Genomic DNA, 21,032 nt, shown 5'->3' on the forward strand with positions numbered 1-21,032 from the left:
TTCTAACTCTTGTCGGGCGCTGGAATAGCATTGGAGATCAGAGAAAAGGTTTCAACTTAACATTTATTATGCATGTACTTAGGCAGCTGCCAAGCCCCCCAAAACACAAAGCTTCACAACACACAACTTTGGGGGCGGGGGCTGCAGAGATACACCGACCATACCAAAACCCTGGGAGGAAGGGCACAAGCTCGGGGGTGTGAAGACATGACCCGCGGAGAATCCACCCCTCAGCCGCGGCCTGAAAGGAGTGGAGGCAGCAGTGGTGAGACGGCCGGCCTTTTTTCCCCACGTCACACCCTGGGCTCACTCAGCTCCCCCGTCCTTCTGTTCACGACGGCTCTTCTGGGGAGCATATTTAAGCACAGCTGCTTGGAAATCACTAGAAGTCTCAAGATCCAATAGTTTCACTCACAGGAATTTACTAAAAAGGGACGCTTTCAAAATTGTAAGTTACTTTAGTATTTGTATTAGCGAAAACTTCCAAGTGTAACAATGGATAAATGAGAATACGTCCATTAGAAGAAATTACTAAACCATTACAATTTGTTTTTCAAGTTACATTTAATAACAAGGTAGATAACATATACTTAACTAACATGGGACCTTTGTTATCACTCTAGCTAAAGCAAACATCCTTCTCATTGGGTAAAAACGGCCTGCTTGATGGGTGTACACTGCAGTGCAATTTAAAAAAATACTGTAATTTCAGAACTTCAGAATTTAGGTGTGTCAGTGTTCTCTTTTTTCATATGGGAAAAGAAGATGCTTTTGAAAATTGTTTGAAGCTTGGACAAAATTGTCGCTATATTCTTAGGATCACTCTATAGTCTTCATGATTCGGATGACATGAAGGAAGCTTCAAATTCAACCTTTTAGAGAAGACATTCCAGCTCGCATGATCTCATCAACCAGGAGAATGTTGGTGGCAATCACAGTGCTGAAAGGGGAGGAAAATTCAGATGAATTTGAGATATGAACCCTAATTCAGCTCAATTTCCAAACTGCAAATTACATCCAATTAAGTTTCTCCCTTTCCTCTCCAAAACATGGGAGGCTAGTTTAATTTCTATACTTTCAGTTGATGATCATTTCTGCAAACCAAAACCAAACAAAAAAACAAAAACCCGAAGGAATTAAATAGAAAACACCAAATTAAGAGTGTGATGAGTCCCTAAAGGTTATCTTAGTTTTGGTTTTCTCAAACTTACCAGGAGTGAAGCAGCTGCTTCTTTACACAATAGTTATCCCATATGCCTACTTCGGCTGCTACCATTGGCTCACCTGCAAAGAAATCCAGGCTTCTTAAAACCACACAGGAGGTTACAAGATCAGAATGCTAAGACAACAGAGTATTTTGTCATTTGCTCATCATTATCTAGACTTCCTCAATTAGTCCAATGTTGCTCCAAACCATGAATCCTGTATATACCATCTCTGATTAACTGGTTGATCTCTACTCAGAAGACTTCTAGTAATAGTAATGCTCTATTTGGTTACCAAATGATTTATCATCTCTATTTTATGGGACATGTTCTCATTTGTCCCTATTAAAGTAAAAAGCATTTGAATTGTAGTCTGGCCAAAATGGGTTATCATTTCCCTCACCCCAGGAACCTTTTCTATTAACCTGAATGTAAATGATGTTATTGATAACAATAGGTCTTACACATACTGCATGGGAGTAGACATCTCAGTTCTCTCTCTTCCACTTTCTACTTGTCTATTTTGTGTGATTGCATTTAAGACTAGGACTTTAAAATCATTTCATTAAGACTTGGTCCCATCTTCCAGCATTATTTGCTATCCTCAGCATTTTTTCATCCACGAATACCATCATCTAATGTATTTTCTTTTTAAAGTTATGGACAAAAGACTGAGTACAGTCAGCCCAACATGAAATCCTTCCATATTAACCTGAACCACCTACTACTACTCAGCAACATCAAAAATCCATCCTCTTTGAAATTACACAAATGTCTACCTTATTCCATTACTTACTGTATCTAGTCATTCCATTTTTATATTTTTTACAACTCTGGGTTCCCTAATAACACTGATGTCAAACTGCAAAGCATCACACCAAGATTCATTTATCTCCATTTTTTAAAACTTATTTTTCGTTTATCTCCATTTTTTATCCTTCCTGGCTTTCTCTCACCTGAATCTAGCTCTCCCCCTACAAATAGCTGTGTTCTCTTACCTGTGTTCAGGTCCACACCGACAAGTTGACCTGATTCTGAATGTTCTGCTTGAACTTTAACTAGTGTTTCCTGAAGGTCAAAACCAGAATTCTGAGCAAGTACCTAAAGCAAACAAATTTAATCCTTTAAAGACAGAACCTAAGAAGTGATAGTCAATCAACAATAAATGAACTGTAATTCCAATTAAGAAAAACAAACGAAGGGGAGCCTAGGTAGCTCAGTCAGTTAAGCGTCTGCCTTCAGCTCAAGTCATGATGCCATGGTCCTGGGATCAGAGCCTGCACTGGGTTCCCTACTCAATGGGAAGCCTGCTTCTCCCTCTTTCTGCAGCTCCCAATACTTGTGCTGTCAAATATATTAAAAAAATCTTAAAAACAAAAAAACAACATACCTTTAATGAAGACAGACCGGTATTTACATTCACTTCACAGAACAGACATTTGTTACTAACTCAATCCACTTAGCCCAGCAACACACTGATATGAGCAATACCCCCAAATGAGCACATGACAGAATAAAAATAAAAAGCAACGTTTACTCGGGAATATAACCCCTACACTCCAAACCCTCTAAAAACAGTTTCTCTCCTGCATCTGAAACTTCAGATATTCAATTCCCTTCCAGAGGAACCAAACACATCTGACTGATGAGAGATACCAAACTCTAGCTACATTCATGAAAAAGTTGATAAAACCTGTTTACTCAAAATCTACATTATGAAAAAGATCCCACATTATCAAAAACTTTCATCAGCTAACTCATTTTGATATAGTTAGGAACACTGACTGTTAAGGTAGTCCTACCTTGGGAATAATGAGCAATGCATCAGCAAATGCTTGAACTCCCAGCTGGGCCCTGCCTTTTACACTGGGCTTGTACTTAATCAAGGCTTCTGCCATTGCCACTTCCACTGCACCTGCTCCTGGAACTACACAGCCTATGGGGGGTGGGTGAGGAAGGAGAGAAATGCTCAACTACCAAAATAAAGCTGTAGAATCATTTTTAATACATAAAACACAATGTAAAAAACATTAATTTCCTAAGAATGTGTTACAGTCACAATGTTAATATTGTATTTGAAAGCACTATAAGCAACACATCAAATGGCAAAACGGTTTAACTAGTATCTGCAAGCTTTTAGTATTAGCTCATTTACATGTACCCACTTTTAAATATGATATGCTATGAAAAAGCTTAGCATACCATCACAGGCATTTTAGAGGGAAGACTTTACTTTTGCATGGTGTCTGGCTGTGTAAACTACTGATAAAAAGAACACAGTATTCAGCCATGCCTTTCACATTAGCCAAAGAACATAAATACAGTAAGGATCTTACCATCATCAAGAGCATTTTTAACAGCCCTCAAGCCATCTCTTATTGCATCTTTGATTTGTGTGAGTGTGTGCTTATTTGGTCCTTTGATCAATAATGTGACAGAGCGAGGATTGTTACATTTCTCAATAAAAGTGAACTTCTCTTCTCCCTATGTGAACAAGAGATAATTATTTTCAAAAACAGGGTATGTTTGGACAAAGAATGAAAAGCTTACAGGGCTTATGGAAGAATAAGTAGCATATTAATAAGGGACCAAAAGACCAATAATATTACAGCAAATTACTTCATTTAAAAAAAAAATCACATATAAAAGAAATGTGTTTTTTCCCATCAGTGGCTTATCATTTACTACACATAACCTTCAAAATGTATGTACACAAAGCAAAAACCTGATCCTAAGTGTGAATGAATTTTTACTACCAAAGAATTCATGAACCAAAAATCAGTATTTATTAAATTATCTTTGGAAAGAAAATACACTTACCAATGTGTATTCATAGACAAGTCCTGCATGTCCCAAACAATCAGGACTTAGGTCATCAAAGGAATTTAGAGCCACTCCACCACAAGCAAGAGTCAGCCTGAAACAGTGAAATGTGTTAAGGAAGATGTGTAAGCGGCTCTGTTATGTCTAAAGAGATTATTAATAATTTTTAGGAAGCAATCTTTCAGAATTACATACTAAAATCCTAAAATGTTATTTTAACTTAAATGTTCCCATTCACCACCAACCAGCTAAACTAGTCTTTTTTCCTAACTTCACATTTAATCCACTCTTTGAAAGTCAGCAAATACTCCTCTGATAAGAAATCTCAAGATGAACAAGAGCTCTTCATTGTGGTGAGGTCTGGGGAAAAAGTCATTCTCTGAAACCCCTTGATACTCTCTTGACATACTCTCTTAAGGTAAAAAACGAAAGCATACAACAATGTTCAGAAAAGCGTTATTCACAATAGCCTAAAGGAAGAAACTGAAGCGTCCACTGATAAATGCATTAAACAAAAGGTGATATATCCATACAACGGACTATCATTTGTCCTTAACAAGGAACAGCATTCTAACCCACTACAACATGGTGAACTTGGGAAACACCATGCTAAGTGAAATAAGCCAGACACAGAGGGCAATTATTGCATGATGTCTTAATATAAGATACCAAATTCACAGAGACAAAGTAGAATAGTAGTATTTGCAGGGGCAGGGGAAAGAAACAAAGTTATTTAATGAGTAGAGTTTCAGTTTGGGAAGATGAAAAAGTTCTGGAGGTGGATGATGAGAATGGTTGCACAATAATGTGTATGTAACTTAATGCCACTAGATTGTATGTTGGAAAAAAATGAGTAAAATGGTAAATTTTGTATTGTGTATTTTATTCAGAGTAAAAAAGGAAAAACACAATAGTAAGAACAGAAAAAAGAAGTAATCCCACTTAATTTGCAAAGTAAGTAAAATTTACAATACTAAGGTAATACGCTATGCATACCTTTCCATATTTCTCCTTTTAGCTCTACGCAGAGCTACTATACCTTCTTTTGCAAGAGCATCTAAGGAAAATGGGTCAATTCCCTATAACAAAAATAACAGTTAGTTAAAACAAAAGGCACTTTAAAAAACAGCAAAATGGACAATACAGACTCATTTCATTCTCACCTTTTGATTAATAACAACGAATCCTTTATCTGAATCACCACAAACTTTCTTTTTCAATTCTATTATTTTTTTAACTCTATCTTCAATGAATTTTCTTTCAGCCTTTACAAGCTTCTCTCTCTCTTCCGCACTCTTGTAAAAAAAGCCAGAATTCACTTCTCTGTTTAAGAAAAAGTTACGGAAAGGGGGTGGGGGAAGAATGTTTATTTTTTGAAAAGATAAACCAGCAGCCTCAGAAACAGGATTGGTCTTGAGATTTAACAAATAGCCACTGAGCTCCAATCCTGCCCCTGGTATATTTTCAGAGGTTGTTTTCCAGAATTCACCTGAACCCAACTGAAGCATTACTGCCCTCACAGTGGGGAAACTTAAATCTCACAAGTGACTTGCCCAAAATACCCAGCTCCTCCACCTTTCTATTCCATTTGTTAAGGGGCTGTAAACTCACGTTTTTTCATATTCTAATGACACATTGCATGTGAGGATGTATGCATCTTCTACTCTTTTTTTCATATCAGGATGCCGTGCCCCATGGTCCAAAACAAGACCTCTGATTAAGCTGTTGAAACACATAATAATTTGTACTGTTATTTAGTTCCAGATGATATATAACCTATACTAATGAAATTCAAATACTGAATTGAGACTGTATTGGTAATTTTCACATTATATTTCTTGAGTTTTTGAAAAAGGCTTTTGGGTTAAATCTAGGCAGGTTCAATTATGAAAAAGCAATACCCAGAACATAGTACAAAAACAAGCCATTCAAACAAAAGTAACAACACTTATCTTGTACAGAAAATTCTGCAGAGAAACAGTAGCAACTGGCAGGCTCTCAAATTGTGATAACCTCCTTTTAAAAATCATTTCCGTATTAGGCTTCTGAAATGTAATACATATTCTAAATTCCCTGAAAGTCTCCTGTTATGCTTTGTAACCTACAGTTTAATAAATCACTGACACAGCTCACTTTTCAGAATAATTCCAACTATAAATACATCATTTCAAGAACAAAATTGAGCAAACTAAATACTAAATTACACTAAAAAGTAACTTATCTAGGCAATACACATAAACTCGAAGAAAAAGAAATCAGCCAAATGATATGAACATACGTATAAGGTGCCTGTAAATTTAAAAACACACTTTGTAAGTATTTCATTGCTTTCTATCACCTACCTTGTATCAGTTTCAGATTTATGTTTCATCTCCATGATCTCAACCATGAAGAGGTCGATAGGTTCATCTTGTTTTTTAATGGCCAAAATGGAGTCCACCACAGCCTACAATAAGAGCATAACCATTAAATGAATTTGATTTGCAGAGGTCCAGATATTTACATTTCTTCAAAATCTCTGAATCAATCTATGTTTTTTTTTTTTTTAAGATTTTATTTATTTATTTGACAGACAGAGATCACAAGTAGGCAGAGAGGCAGGCAGAGAGAGGAGGAAGCAGGCTCCCTGCAGAGCAGAAAGCCCGATGCGGGGCTCGATCCCAGGACCCTGGGATCATGACCTGAGCCGAAGGCAGAGGCTTAACCCACTGAGCAATCTATGCTTTTTTTCTAGTCAGTAACAGAATACATTAGTTATAAAGGATTGAAGTCACTTAAATTTCAACATCTCAATTTACAATTACATAACTGACATTCCTACTATTCTATTAAAAATATTGGGGATAGGAAGTTTTTGCACAATAAAATCTCAATTTTATACACCTTTGATGAAAACTCTGATTACATCTTTATAACCCGGTCAGGTATACTGCTGTTTTTCTCATTTCACACACATCAACTCTCAATGCCACAAAAAGAGAAATATACTTATTTCACATGGTATGACATTGTGAGTTTTTAGGTAGCACTTTGTAATTTCAACTAGAAAGTATGCCAGGGGTTTTCAGTATAGATGTGCACACTGGACACATACATTTAACATACCTCTGTTAAGACATCAGCAAGTTCAGCATGCACTTTAGTACGCAGAGATGTTTTGGCCACATCTATAAGTGTTTCCCTGTCCATTTCTTTGCTTACTTTGACTTGTTCCAAAAACTGAAGTGCCTTTACCTTTGCAGCTTCAAATCCTTCTGTTATTATTCTGGGATGAAGACCCTATAAATATACAATTATATAACCACCGCTAAGTGGAGTTCTTCAACTAGATGGTAAAATATTTTAAAGGGATATTCTGGATCATTCACATGCTTTATTACAATGTGCTGACTTTCTGAATACATTTAAAAGGATAAATAGTCCTTTCAATGCAGAGGGAAAGAACAGACATTGCTCTAGCACAGACTCAAAGCCAAGGGAACTATAAAGCACACTTGGGTGTTCACTGTGCACACCACAAGGAATAACAGCCAAAACTTACAACCATACTCAAGAAGACCATTTACCTTTTCGGTTCACATCATTTGCTAACAAAAACAAACAGGGAGACTAGGGGTCTGCTTTTTCTCTCTTCCCAAGAATTTCTTGGCATTGGATTACTATTAAGGTTTGCTTTAACCCTCAGACTAACTCAGGGTTAAAAACATTTTGTAATTCTTTATGTTTTAGTTGGCTTTGTCCTTTAAATAAATACGCCTAGTCCTGAATATCCTGTTTTGAGATCTCAACTATCACTCTCTTATAGATTTATATAAATGCAACTTGATTTAAAAAGCTTTCAGGCCAAGGAAGTTTCCTTAATCTGTCCAAGATTGTATGAAGACCAGGATATAGGTTCTAGTTCCCAGATTAAGCCCCTGCTCTTTACATTCTACTACATGGCCACAGCTATTATTAACAACTCAATTTATACAAATTTCCTACATATAAACTACTACAGAAACAAGAATCATGTATACTTCAGAAATGTAGAGATCCGCCTGCTTCAGTAGCTCGCCAATGATTAGGACATTGGAAGTGGTACCATCACCAGTTATGTCATCTTGGGCTGTTGCTACTTTGGCTATTAAGGAGGCTGTCGGGTGCTGAATTTGCTGAAAGTAAAAAAGAAAAAAAATACTTGAACGGAAATAGTCCACATATACCATAAGATGTATGAAAGGTCTCCATACGTGTATTTATTTGTATAAAATTGCCCAAGTGTTCAGCTACAAACCACGCTGACTTAAAACTCACCATTAACTATTTCCCACATTAATTTATGGTAACTCAAACATTTTCACATATAGATTTGAGATCATCTCTGCTTTACTGATGAGAAAATCTGAGGCCTAGTAAGTTTTACTGAAGAATGCAGAGTTAACAGTAAGAAATAATTTCAAATCCATGCAAGCTTCTTTAGAACTCTTGAGAGTAAACCAGGTTCCTTCTAAAATTAAATCTCAGTCTCCAGTATTACTTGGAATTGAACAAAAAATTACAAAAATCATCAGTGAATGCTAAATCTTGAAAGGTTCTGTAAGAACAGGACATTCACTAAGTCTCCAATATCACCCACGGATTCTTAAAATTGCAAAGGATACAAAAAGTGTTCCTGAACTGCTTTTGGTTTTTAAGTCTCCTTATTCTCTGTAATCTAGAACAGTTTCCAGCCTTTTCTCTTTGGGGACACTGACAGTTTTAAGAATCTAGGCCAGATATCTTGCAAACTATCTCAACTAAATGTGATGTTAATTTTGGGGGGGGGGGACAAGAATATTACATGAGTAATACTATATACTTCTCACTGGTTTCATGTGCTTCTTCATTATATATATATATATATTTTTTTTTTAATTCTATTTATTTGACCAAGAGAGAGAAATCATAGGCAGAGAAGCAGGCAGAGTGGGGAGCAGGCTCCCCAATGAGCAGAGAGCCCAATGTGGGGCTCAGGGATTGATCCCAGGGCCTTGAGGATCATGACCTGAGCGAAAGGCAGAGGCTTAACCCACTGAGCCACCCAAGCACCCGTCTCTCAATTTATATTGTATTACACAATTTAAGAACTCAAATAAAAGAAGCCACACAGATAAAGCCTTTTTGACAACCTATGACTCTAAGTATTGTCTGTTAGTGCAGGTCACCACTTAGCCAACTAAAAACAGAGTTTTATCTCCCTTTGAGTCTGGAGGTGGAGAGAGATGTTAAAAGACAGAAATGAATATTTTAAAAGGCGAAAAAGTATAACCATTTTGCACCTGTCAATCACTTAGTTTTTCAGATTTTAACAGTTAATCTTAATAACTACAACCCTTTAACCACAGACTTACATGGCGAGAACAGGGACTCACTCACTCACTCACTGCAGGATCCCTCCCGGCACTGTACGGTCAGTGCTCTTACCGCACTTCCTCCACTGTCTGAAAGACCTGCTGAGAGCTGACCAACGTGCCCTCTGTTGAAAATAACATTAAAAACCTTCCTGCAAATCACACGCAACGCGGGAAACCCGGACATTTTGGACCTGGTAGAGCAGCCTCTCACCATTTCATGAAGCAGTACATTGCCGTCTTTAGTGAGCTTGATGTCTCCAGCTCCCGAAACCAGCCTGTTCGAAGGCACAAAAGAACCAGTGTGACTTTTTCAACGGGGACCTAACTGAAGAGTCCCACTGCAATCGGGCTTTACCCTGATCCTAGGCAGCGGGGCCACGCGGCCAGTTCTCGCCGCCCGTCACAGGAATGGTGCAGTGCCCACGCCCTCCCTTCGGAGAAACAGCCTGCCCCCCTCAGGGTCGCCGGGGTCCCCGGGCGCGGAGCGAGTCGCGCACGCGGGCAGCTTTGTTCTCCGCAGAAACGGCATCCATTACAAGAGGAAACGGCCGGGGCAGGAAACAGGAGCGACCCGGGAGTCTGCGGGTAAGCAGGGCCGCAGCTGCGAGCGGTGAAGCCCGGGGGCGCCCGGCTCGAGGCCCGGGCCCCCTGCGCCAGGCCCGCGATGGCGCTGGGTGCCCGCCCGGCCCCCGCCCCGCCGGCCCCGCCTTACATCTTCATGGTGCCTTTAGGCCCCAAGTTGGTCCTCAGCACGTCCTGCAGGCCCCGGGCCGCGCTGATGTTCACCGCCAGCGCCGCCTGGGCTCGAGCTACCTCGGCCTTGGGGTTCAGAGTCTTCACGGCCGCCATGGCTAACCAGCTCAGGAAGAGGAAGAGACCTGGCGGCGCGCCGAGTGCCCAACGCCGGCGCAGCGTGGCCAGGAGGCGCGCGCTCCCGGAGGCTTCTGGAAAAGTCGGGCGCGCCCGCCCCGCCCCCGGCGCTCCCGTGCGGCGCTACCATTGGGCCGCGGGTCGACTAGCGCCGCTCACTGGGTGGTGGCAGCGACGGTCCCGCCCCTCGCGGCCGCCCGGCAGCCATTGCGCGTAGGAGGGCTCTATTATGGGGCAGTAAAGGTTCCGGGCGGTCGGTGTCGGCGGCGGCCGGGACCCGGCTTTTCGGACCCGGGACCTGGGGACGGAGGCGGGGCCTGTGGGCCAAGCGTGACCCAGCGGGACTGCGGAACGGGCGGCTCTCGCGGAGGTCTCCGGCCGCAGATGTAGGGTGGACTTCCCCCCTCCCCCGACTCGCGCGGTTCGCTCGGCGTCCTGTCAACAGCGTTCTCTTGACTGCTGCGTGCTTGGAGGGGGTCTCGGTGCCGTGGGGACACGGCGGTGCGTCTGATAGTGTCTCTCGCCCAGTGCTCGGGGGTTGGAAGAGAAAGAGGGCGGGTGCGCGGTGCCTTGTTAGCAAGCTGTGGGCTGAGGAGAAGCCGGGCGAGCGCCCCCCCCCCCCCCCGACGCGCTGCTCTCTAGGCGGGTTTTTCTTTATTCATTTGTCGGAGAGCGCCATGGAGGACTCGATCTCAGCACCCTGGAGTCACGACCCGAGGGGAAGGCAGACGCTTACCTGACTGAGCCACGCAGGCGCCCTCGAGGCAGGTTTTCGATGGTGGAGTGAGTCGGGATCCGGTTCTCGGAGAGGACTGACTCCCTTTTATGACCAATTCCGAGGGCTGCGTGCGGTTCCTCTCTGCTTCCCAGTCCTCAGCGCCCGTATTCGGTCTGCGAGGTGACGTTTGGCCTCATTCTTGCAGGTAATGAGGAAAATGTTAGAAGTCAAAGTGCCGAAGGGTGCGGTGAAAAGTAGGCTGCTTGCCTTTCCTTCAGCTTCCTTCAGACAACGGCGTCACCCTCAGATACCCCGAACTTCGGATGCTGAGTTTGTAAATAAGCCAGCAGAGGTACGAGCATTTCCTCCACACGGACGCCGGTTTATAACGCGCACGTTGGGTGTGTTACACTCCATCTCGGCGATTTTGCACATCAGTAGGAGCAGGGACGCCTCCTTCCCGTTAACGGCTGCTGGTATTTTCTGTGAGAGTGACGGGATTAACCGGTCATTCGCTGGGTGACACCTAGGTTGTTTCCGGTCTTTTGCTCTTCAGCTGCCGTGAATACCCTGGTGTGTAATACTCTGAGGTGGCTTTATGCTTGAGAATCGGAAAAGCACACGCACACGTTTGAGTCACAGCGTTACTTACTGTGTCAGCACCTTATATGTGTGCAGATGTATTGACTGTTACAGACGAGCGGGGAGACGGGAGCGGAGATGAAGGTTGTGCGGTTTCCAGGCATGTGCTTGCAGGTAGGGAAAGGGGGAGTGGATCTCCTGAGGTACAAAATTTAAAGGGGCACCAAAAACTTAGTAATTGAGACCAATTTTTTTAAAAGATTTTATTTATTTATTTGACAGAGATGACAAGTAGGCAGAGAGGCAGGCAGAGAGAGGAGGAAGCAGGCCCCTTGCGGAGCAGAGAGCCTGATGTGGGGCTGGATCCCAGGATCCTGAGATCATGACCTGAGTAGAAGGCAGAGGCTTAACCCACTGAGCCACCCAGGCGCCTAAGACCAATAATATTTTAATACAATTTAAAAAAAAAACAATTGATGCAAGAAATGCACAATAAATGGAATTTTATTTTTTATTTTTAAGGATCTTATTTATTATTTGACAGAGAGAGACACAGTGAGAGAGGGAACACAGCCGGAGGGAGTTGGAGAGGGAGAAACAGGCTTCCTGCCAAGCCAGGAGCCGGATAATGGGGTTCGATCCCAGAACCCTGGGGTCATGACCTGAGCCAAACACAGACACTTAATGACTGAGCCACCCAGGTGCCCCTGAATGGAATTTTTTTTTTTTTTTAAGATTTTATTTATTTATTTGACAGGCAAAGATCACAACGAGGCAGAGAAGCAGGCAGAGAGAGGAGGAAGCAGGCTCCCTGTTGAGCACAGAGCCCAATGCGGGGCTTGATCCCAGGAACCTGGGATCATGACCTGAACTTGAAGGCAGGGGCTTTAACCCACTGAACCACCCCCGTGCCCCTGGAATTTTTTTTTTTTTTAAATATTTTATTTATTTATTTGAGAGACATCACAAGTAGACAGAGAGGCAGGTGGAGAGAGAAGGGGAAACAGGCTCCCTGCTGAGCACAGAGCCGGATGCAGGACTTGATCCCAGGACCTTGAGATCATGACCTGTGCCCAAGGCAGAGGCTTAACCCACTGCGCCACCCAGGCACCCCCTGAATGGAATTTTTATTAGGCAGCTCCACTAACATGACACCAGACAGTCTCAGCAAAACAGATCCACATGATCCCTGTAGAGGCAGTCTGCTTGCATATAGCAGTCTCCACTGCCACACTTTGAAGCAAATTAATTGTTTTCATTATACCATGCAAAAGAATGTAGCAAGGGAGTGTTGCCTGTATGCTAATATATGTGTAGAGTAGAAAACACTAGATTGTCTTGGGAGAATTTCACAGAAAGGGTCATGTTGTGGGAGCAGCTCCATTTCAATTATAATTGAAGCTGTTGTGGTGACAGGAGATATTTAGCCATTTGATTTGAAAGGGATTCAGTAAAGAATAAAATTTTGAGGAATGAACTCTAATGAGGCAAGGTGGTGATAATAGAATCCTAGAGTCAAACAATTTGAGTTTGAATTCTAGTTTGGCAAAAAAAAAAAAGAATTCTAGCTTAACAATATGTACCATTAGTGGGGCGCCTGGGTGGCTCAGTGGATTAAGCCGCTGCCTTCGGCTCAGGTCATGATCTCAGTGTCCTGGGATCGAGCCCCGCATCGGGCTCTTTGCTCAGCGGGAGCCTGCTTCCTCCTCTCTCTCTGCCTGACTCTCCGCCTACTTGTGATCTTTCTCTCTGTCAAATAAATTAATAAAATCTTTAAAAAAAAAAAAATATGTACCATTAGTGACCTTGGACAAGTTATTTAATTTTTTTTTTTTTTACTCTATTTCCTAATCTATAAAGTGACATCTTAAAAAAAATTAAATGAAATTACGTTTGTAAGTAACATGCTTTGTGTTGTGCCTGACATGGAAGGTGTGAAGTAATTGCCACTTTTGCATTCATACGGTATAATTACGCTATATAATTTTTTTTTTAACACATTTTTTTTTTTAAGATTTTATTTATTTATTTGTCAGAGAGAGAGAGAGAGAGAGAGCAAGAGCGAGCACAGGCAGAGTGGCAGGCAGAGTCAGAGGGAGAAGCAGGCTCCCTGCGGAGCAAGGAGCCCGATGCGGGACTCGATCCCAGGATGCTGGGATCATGACCTGAGCCGAAGGCAGCTGCTTAACCAACTGAGCCACCCAGGCGTCCCTAATTTTTTTTTTTTTTTTAAGCTATATAATTCTTATGGGACTTCACATGTAGTGTTTCATTCACTAATATGAATCCTTTGCCATTTAATAGGTCAGGTATTAAGCCAGTTTCATAGGTGATTAAATCAACCCCAAAAGGTTAAATGACCAACAAGGTCATGCTGTGTTGTATGAGTAGAGGGTCAGAAATCTAAATTTCACCCTTGACTCCTCCCTTTGCCCCAGCCCCCCACATCCACTTACTCCCTGAACACTTTCACTTTCTAGATATATCCATTTTTCTCCATCCCCACTTAGACCACTCAGGTTTAGGCCATGATGATTTCTTACCTGTATAACTACTGTAGTGCCCTAAGTAATCGTTCTGGCTTTCTTCTCCATGTTGCTACTGGAGCAATCTATCAAAAGTAAATCTGTGAGCCACAGCTCTGCTTATAATCCCTGTTATCCTCAAGACCTTAGACTGAAATATAAACGTCTTAATTTGCTTCCAGAATCAGCAACATCTTGTGCCTACCCTCTGGGTCAAAACCCTTTTCTCTTTTTCTCTTACTGCATTCCCTGGTCATCTGAATTTTTCAGTGCTTGGAACACTCTTCAAGGACCACTTCACTCCTCATTCTTATCCCCATTCCCATCCAGTGTGTATAGAAATAAACATCCCTAATCTTCAACAGGCATGGCCTACAAGGAGATAAACTTATAAATAGGTGAAGGACTATAGATTGTAAGATGTTATAGTTAAGAGAAATGAAGTACAATGAGCACAGAGATATTAGCTTTGAGCACCAAGGAAAGTTTCTTGGAGAAGATGAGGCTGATGGGATTTTGAAAGATACATAGATAATTCTTTCAAGAAGAGGACTTAGGAGAGTGATTCCAGACAGAGCAACAGTGAAAGGAACTGGCATGCCCATTGAAAGGTGTATACTTAGGATGGAGAGAAGAAGATTGCAAGAGACAAATCTGGAGAAGTAGTATTTCCTGGCTGTCATGCCTTTTTTTTTTTTTTTTTTTAAGATTTTATTTATTTATCAGAGAGAGCGAGCGAGCACAGGCAGACATAGAGGCAGGCAGAGGCAGAGGGAGAAGCAGGCTCCTTGCCGAGCAAGGAGCCTGATGTGGGACTGGATCCCGGGACGCTGGGATCATGACCTGAGCCGAAGGCAGCTGCTTAATCAACTGAGCCACCCAGGCGTTCCCTGGCTTTCATGTCTTGATTAAGACATCTGGGCCAGCAGTGGGAACCTCACAAACTAGTGATGAAGATGACTCTGGAGGTGGAATGGAGGATGAACGAAGAGAGAAAACTAAGGATAGGGCAAACAGGAAGAAGGATGTTGAAAAGTTTGTGCAAAGGTGTTGAAGGCGTGTTTAATGACATAAAGAGGTGTTCTTGGTAAGAGGGAAAAACATACTAAATGGCGTAAATTTTACGTTTTCCTTTTTGTAACCACTCCCCATGTATCTATACCAAAACAAGGATATGCATCAAAATACTATATTAAAAATTTCAGAATACTTTTATTTTTGCAAAGCTTCACAAATTTATGTAGCCACAAAAGGGAGATGCAGAAGTATATAAATGAAAATATGAAATATACAAAGTGTGTCCAGTGTCTTGTTTTTAAGTCTTCTAAGTGTATGTGTGTATATTTGTATATGTATCAATAAAGAACCAGAAGAATATACATCAACATGTTTAACATTTTCTATGTTTGCCAGTCTTGTAGGTGAAAAATGGTATCTTAAAGTTTTGTTTATTGAGAGTGAAGGTGAGCCTGTATCTTAGATGTGACCTGTTTCTGTGAACTGTCTATTCATGTCTTTTGTCTGCTTTCCTATTTGGTTTCTTGTGGATTTGTGGGAACTGTTTATGTTTTATGTGTTGCAATTAACTTGTCTCTATACTATTTGTACAGTAGTTTGTATGTATGTCTTTTTTCCAATTAAAAATTTAAAAAATTATTTTCCTGTAGTCATATATATATATATTTTTTCTTTTATGGGCATTGGATTTTGTGCTCTACTGTGTAAAACAGGCCTTATGCTCTTAAAACGTATTTTTAAAATTCTTCCATGTTTTCTTTTGTATTTTTAAGATTTTCGTTTTCATTTTAATCCTTGATTCATTTGAAATTTATTTTAGTAAGGAATGTGATAAAAATCTGTGGTATTATGAAAATATATATTTGGTCTTTGTCCCTGGTTCCTGGCACAGAAGTCCTTAACTATTTCTGAGTGATGGGATTATATTTGTTATAACAATTCCATTTAGAATATACTTGAGATGTGCTAATGATGTAAGTTAAGGTGAGAACTCTAGATAGCCTCAGGATGGGGACTGGTTACTAGAAAGACTAAACACAGTGATTACAGTGGGTATTCTCAGTCCTATGCCCCCATCCTCTGGGGGAGGCATAGTTATATGATAGTTTATAAAAATGGTTAAATAACCAGTGTGGGTAAACCCATTGGTATCCTGGTAGGGTGGTGTACCTAGAGGGCTTGGAAGCTCTGTGCTTCTTCCCCACTACCAGATCTTGTGCTTTTCTTCCATTTGGTTTCTTTATGAGTTGTATCTTTTATAATAAACCATAAACCTAAGTGAAGTGATTTCCCAAGTTCTGAGTTAGTCTCAAAAATTTTCAAACCTGGGGCGCCTGGGTGGCTCAGTGGGTTAATGCCTCTGCCTTCAGCTCAGGTCATGATCCCAGGGTCCTGGGATCGAGCCCCACATCGGGCTCTCTGCTCTGTAGGGAGCCTGCTTCCCTTCCTCTCTCTCTGCCTGCCTCTCTGCCTACTTGTGATCTCTGTCTGTCAAATAAATTAAAAAATCTTTAAAAAAATTTTTTTTCAAACCCGAGGAGGGAATTGTGGGAACCCCCAAATTTGCAGCCAAGTCAGACAAATGGAGGTAGCATGTAGACCTGGAGCTTGTAACTGGAGTCTGAAGTGGAGGCAATACTCTGGGACTGAGCCCTTCACTGCAGGGTCTGGACTAATTCCAGGTAGAATTAGAATTGGATTGAATTGCTGGATACCCAGTTGGTGTTGGAGAATCAAGAACCTTGGTATCTGAGGACTGAATTGGTTGTCAGTATTTGGAAAGGGCTCACACAGAATCCAGTTTAATTTTTTTTCAGAATAATTCATATTTTCCACTACTAATATGTAATGCAATTATTAGCATATGCTATGTTCTCAAATGTACCTGGATCCACCTTGGACTAAATTCATAGCTAAGTCTATGTAAGTAGGAATACCATATTTTATTTACTATAGTTTCACAATATGTTTCAAAGTTTGGTAGAGCTGCATCCTCTTCAGTCTTTCTTCAGAAATTTTCTGGCTATTTTGCATGTTTGATTTTTCCTAAATGAAATATAGAATTATATGGTTTTGAAAAATCTGTTCTTTTGGCCTACACTTTCAGAAATAAGCATATATTACTTTTTAAATAAAACTCACGTTTTATAAGTGTGATATTCAAATCAAAGCAGTGGACATATAGATAGCAAAAGGCCAGGGGCTACAGGCATTCTTGACATAAAGTTGACAGAATTTTGAAACGTACTACGTGGTCACCATTTCTAGTCTAGGAGTCTGAAGAAGTCAAAGAAATCCCAGAAGTGGGCCAGGTTTAGAATGGGTAGGTGGAGTAATAGTATGCATTTGGGGTAATATTTTTTCTGTTATTCACCATTCATTATTTGAGTGTACTTTGTAGCAGAGTAGTGTGCTTGGGATAAACATATGCACATGAAAAGTGGAGGCTCTTTTCTGTAGAGTCTTCCTAGTTTATTAGACAAACATACAATAGGACACACAATATACACAATGTACTCAACAGCTATAATGGTATATTCTGAGTGCTATGCTACTAGGGTAGATTTCCCAAAGCAAATCTTGATTTATTTTTTAAAAACCTTATTTACTTCTTTGACACAGAGAGAGATCACAAGTAGGCAGAGAGGCAGGCAGAGAGAAGTTGGGGAAGCAGGCTCCCCGCCGAGCAGAGAGCCCAGTGTAGGGCTCTATCCCAGGACCCCGAGATCATGACCAGAGCCGAAGGCAGAGGCTTTAACCCACAAAGCCACCCAGGTGCACCGCAAATCTTTTTTTTAAAAAACTATTAAAAATATATATTTACTTATTAGAAAGATAATATATGATAATCCTAGAAAAAAACAAAAAATTTTAAATAAATTTATAAACTTCCCCAAGAGATAACCATTTGTGATTGTTAATTTTATGTGTCAACTTGGCTGGGCAATGTTGGTTCTCAGATACTTGGTCAAATGTTATTCTGAATGTGTTTTTTTGGATGATATTAAAAAATTGGTGGACTTTGAGTAAAGTAGGTTATTCTACATAATATGGGTGGGCCTCATTCAATCAGTTGAAGGCCTTAATAGAATAAAGACTGACCTCCCTATAGCAAAAAGGAATTGTGCCAGCAGACTGCCTTTGGATGCAAACTGCAACTCTTTCCCTGGGTCTCCAGTCTGCCAGCCTGTGCTGCAGGTTTTGGATTCATGAAGCCTCCATAATCACATGAGCCAATTCCTTAAATTTCTCTTTTTTAATCTCAATGGTGGATAATTCCCTCGCTATGGATGGATATATAGATGTGTATATGCATCCTGTTGGTTCTGTTTGGAGAATCCTGACTAATAAAGATTTTGATACTAAGAGTGGTTCTAAGGAAGCAGAATCTTAAGGGTGAATTCTCTGAGTAGGTTCTGGGGTTTCTAGAATTGGCTCTCTGATCTGATCAGATTTTAGAGATGCTAAGGATTGTGTTTCCAGTAGTAAAGAGTAAAAGTAATGATAAAATCCGTGACATGATATGAAAATAGGAATATGTGAAATACCACTATTGGATATTCCTAATCAAACACAAGAGGCAAGAATCTGGATTACTGTGTGTGATACCTTCAAACATTTTTGTCAAACTAAGGAGTATAATGAAGTTGCTGTTGCTTCTAATGTCACTGAACAAAGTGGGGGGAAAATGGATGAGATGAAGGGTTCAGAGTCCCAGCCCAAGAACTGTATAAATGATTGAAAGCTTCTCTGTCCATGCTGAAAGATACTCCTGTAGCTGCAGAGCTGAGATTGCTGAAAACCAAACCCCAAATCTCATCATGTTAGTAGCCAAATTATAATGTGAGTTGAAAAGTGGAGGCATTGGTAAGGAAGGAATGGGATTCTGATATTTGGAATGGGGTGTACGAGAATGCCCTGATGAAGTTTGGGACACTGGGCCTGTAAATTCAGTTGTACTTTATTTGCTGGTAGAAGCAGTCTGTCTACCCCTCTCTGTGGAGATACATCCTGCATTGCACTAGGAAACTAATGGTCTTCCCCAAGAGAGTTGCCTTGGAAGACACTGCTGATTCTCTTCAGAACCCATTCCCACCACCCCTCTTTGCACCTAGAACTATAACTAGACTAATATCCCAGTAGGTCCTGGAAGCATAAGTAATTGTATAAAGAAGTGGCCCAAATATTGATGGTCCTAACTCCTGCTGTCCTACCTTCTCTGTCCCAGCCTGCACCTGTGGCTTTATAGGAAGTTCCCTCTGATCAGGTGACAGAGGAAGAGAAAACTTGGTCCTGATTTACAAATGGTTCTGCAGGATATGCAGGCACCACCCAAAAGTGGGCAGCTGTGTACATCCATGAAGGCAGTGATAGAGGGAGATCCTCTCAATGGGCAGAACTTCAAGCAGTGCATCTGGTTACTCGTTTTGCTTGGAAGGAGAAATGGCCTGATGAGTGATTATATACCAATTCATGGGCTGTGGCCAGTGGTTTAGCTGGGTGGTCAGGGACTTGGAAGGAACATGATTAGAAGGTTGCTGACAAGGAAGTCTGCAAAAGAGATATGTTGATTTCTCTGAATGAGTGAAAAACATGAATATATTTGTGTCCTGTATAAATGCTCAGCAAAGGGTGACCACAGCAGAGGACGATTTTAATAAGTGGATAACAATTGGCCCCTTCAAGCCACCACTGTCTTTGCCCAGTGAGTGGCCATGGTGGCAGGTGGGAGGTTATGATGGGGTCAACAACATGGACTTCATTCACCAAGGCTGACCTGGCTATAGCCATTGCCAAGTGCTCAGTCTGCAGAGACCAACACTGCATCTCTGATATGACTCTTCATTGGAGTGATGAGCCAGCTACCTGATGGCACGTTGATTACATTGGACCACTTCTGTCATAGAAGAGGCAACGATTTGTTTTTATTGGAATTGACACTCTGGACATGGATTTGCCTTCCTTGCACATAATGCTTCTGCCCAAACTAACATCTGTGGACTCCATGAACGCCTTATCCACCATCACGGTATTTCACACAGCATTGGTTCTGGTGAAGGAACTCAACTTTATAGCAAATGAAGCTAGGCAATAGGCCTGTGGTAATGGAATTCACTGGTCTTACAATGTTCCCCACCATCCTAAGTAGCTGATTTGACAGAATGGTGGAATGGCGTTTCTGATTCAGCAGTGCCAGCCAGGTGGCAGTATCTAGTGGGGCTGAGGGAAAGTTTTTCCAGGAAGCTTATATACTCTGAATCAATGTCCAATATAGGGTGCTGTTTCTCTCATACCAGGCATTCACCAGTCTAGGAATCAAGAAATGGAGATAGAAATGGCATCCCTAGTAACCCAGTAAAATTTTTGCTACCTATCCCTAAAAACTTGTGCTCTACTAGGCTCCTGGTCTTAGTTCTAAAGGGAGAAATGCTTCTAATAGGAGACATTCCAATGAATTGGAAATTAAGACTGTCACTTGACCACTTTGGATTCTTCATGCCCTTGAATCAATAGATTTATCTTTTAACTTTATGAAGTTTGCTTTTGTTTTTGTTATGTGGAAACATTTATTTATTTTTTAAAAAAATATTTATTTATCTATTTGGCAGACAGAGATCACAAGTAGACAGAGAGGCAGGTGGGGGTGGGAGGCAGGCTTCCCGATGAGCAGAGAGCCCGATGCAGGGCTCGATCCCAGGACCCTGGGATCACGACCTGAGCTGAAGGCAGAGGCTTCACCCAGGCACCCCAAAAAATTTTTGTATGTGGTCAAATTTACTAAGGTTTTGGTAAGTTTGAGTACTCATTAAAAGTAACTCCTCTACTGCAAGAGTAAATTTATTTTTCCCTATATGACTTGTAATTTTTGCTTTATGAGTATGATATTATACAACATAATTCCTGATACTTATACATT

General features: G+C 41.1%; 2 protein-coding genes and 2 non-coding genes across 5 annotated transcripts in view; 1 reads left to right on the forward strand and 3 right to left on the reverse strand.

Annotated features, from left to right (window-relative positions):
• Positions 1-44: 44 nt before the first annotated feature.
• CCT6A (chaperonin containing TCP1 subunit 6A) lies at positions 45-10,353 on the reverse strand. Its single transcript, XM_059154853.1, has 14 exons — positions 10,116-10,353; positions 9,615-9,678; positions 8,048-8,182; positions 7,134-7,307; positions 6,371-6,474; positions 5,640-5,750; positions 5,192-5,351; positions 5,025-5,107; positions 4,026-4,122; positions 3,542-3,689; positions 3,008-3,141; positions 2,204-2,306; positions 1,212-1,284; positions 45-940 (listed from the first exon to the last, which is right to left on the reverse strand). The coding sequence occupies exons 1-14, from the start codon at positions 10,250-10,252 to the stop codon at positions 868-870; spliced, it is 1,596 nt and encodes a 531-aa protein (XP_059010836.1). The 5' UTR covers positions 10,253-10,353; the 3' UTR covers positions 45-867.
• On the reverse strand, positions 3,359-3,498 carry LOC131820229 (small nucleolar RNA SNORA15). The gene has a single exon (XR_009349543.1). It is a non-coding gene; the product is annotated as a small nucleolar RNA SNORA15 (small nucleolar RNA).
• On the reverse strand, positions 7,408-7,541 carry LOC131820230 (small nucleolar RNA SNORA22). The gene has a single exon (XR_009349544.1). It is a non-coding gene; the product is annotated as a small nucleolar RNA SNORA22 (small nucleolar RNA).
• PSPH (phosphoserine phosphatase) overlaps positions 9,882-21,032 on the forward strand; it is a 42,123-nt gene continuing 30,972 nt past the window's right edge. Inside the window, exons 1-2 of one of the 2 annotated variants that reach the window (XM_059154856.1) lie at positions 10,487-10,774; positions 11,197-11,343. The gene's annotated coding sequence lies outside the window, so the exon portion shown is untranslated. Of the gene's footprint in view, positions 9,989-10,486; positions 10,775-11,196; positions 11,344-21,032 lie in introns of those variants that run through there. The other variant, XM_059154857.1, reaches the window with a different exon arrangement.

Source organism: Mustela lutreola, chromosome 17 (assembly GCF_030435805.1).
Source record: "Mustela lutreola isolate mMusLut2 chromosome 17, mMusLut2.pri, whole genome shotgun sequence".
In the NCBI taxonomy this organism is placed as follows: domain Eukaryota; kingdom Metazoa; phylum Chordata; class Mammalia; order Carnivora; family Mustelidae; genus Mustela; species Mustela lutreola.

Coding starts and splice junctions, on each gene's coding strand:
- CCT6A (XM_059154853.1), bottom strand. CDS start 10,252: ATGGCGGCCGTGAAGACTCTGAACCCCAAGGCCGAGGTAGCTCGAGCC. Junction 5,108..5,191: donor TCGTTGTTATTAATCAAAAG/GTGAGAATGAAA, acceptor TTTTTGTTATAG/GGAATTGACCCATTTTCCTT. Junction 2,307..3,007: donor CATTGCTCATTATTCCCAAG/GTAGGACTACCT, acceptor TGTTTGCTTTAG/GTACTTGCTCAGAATTCTGG.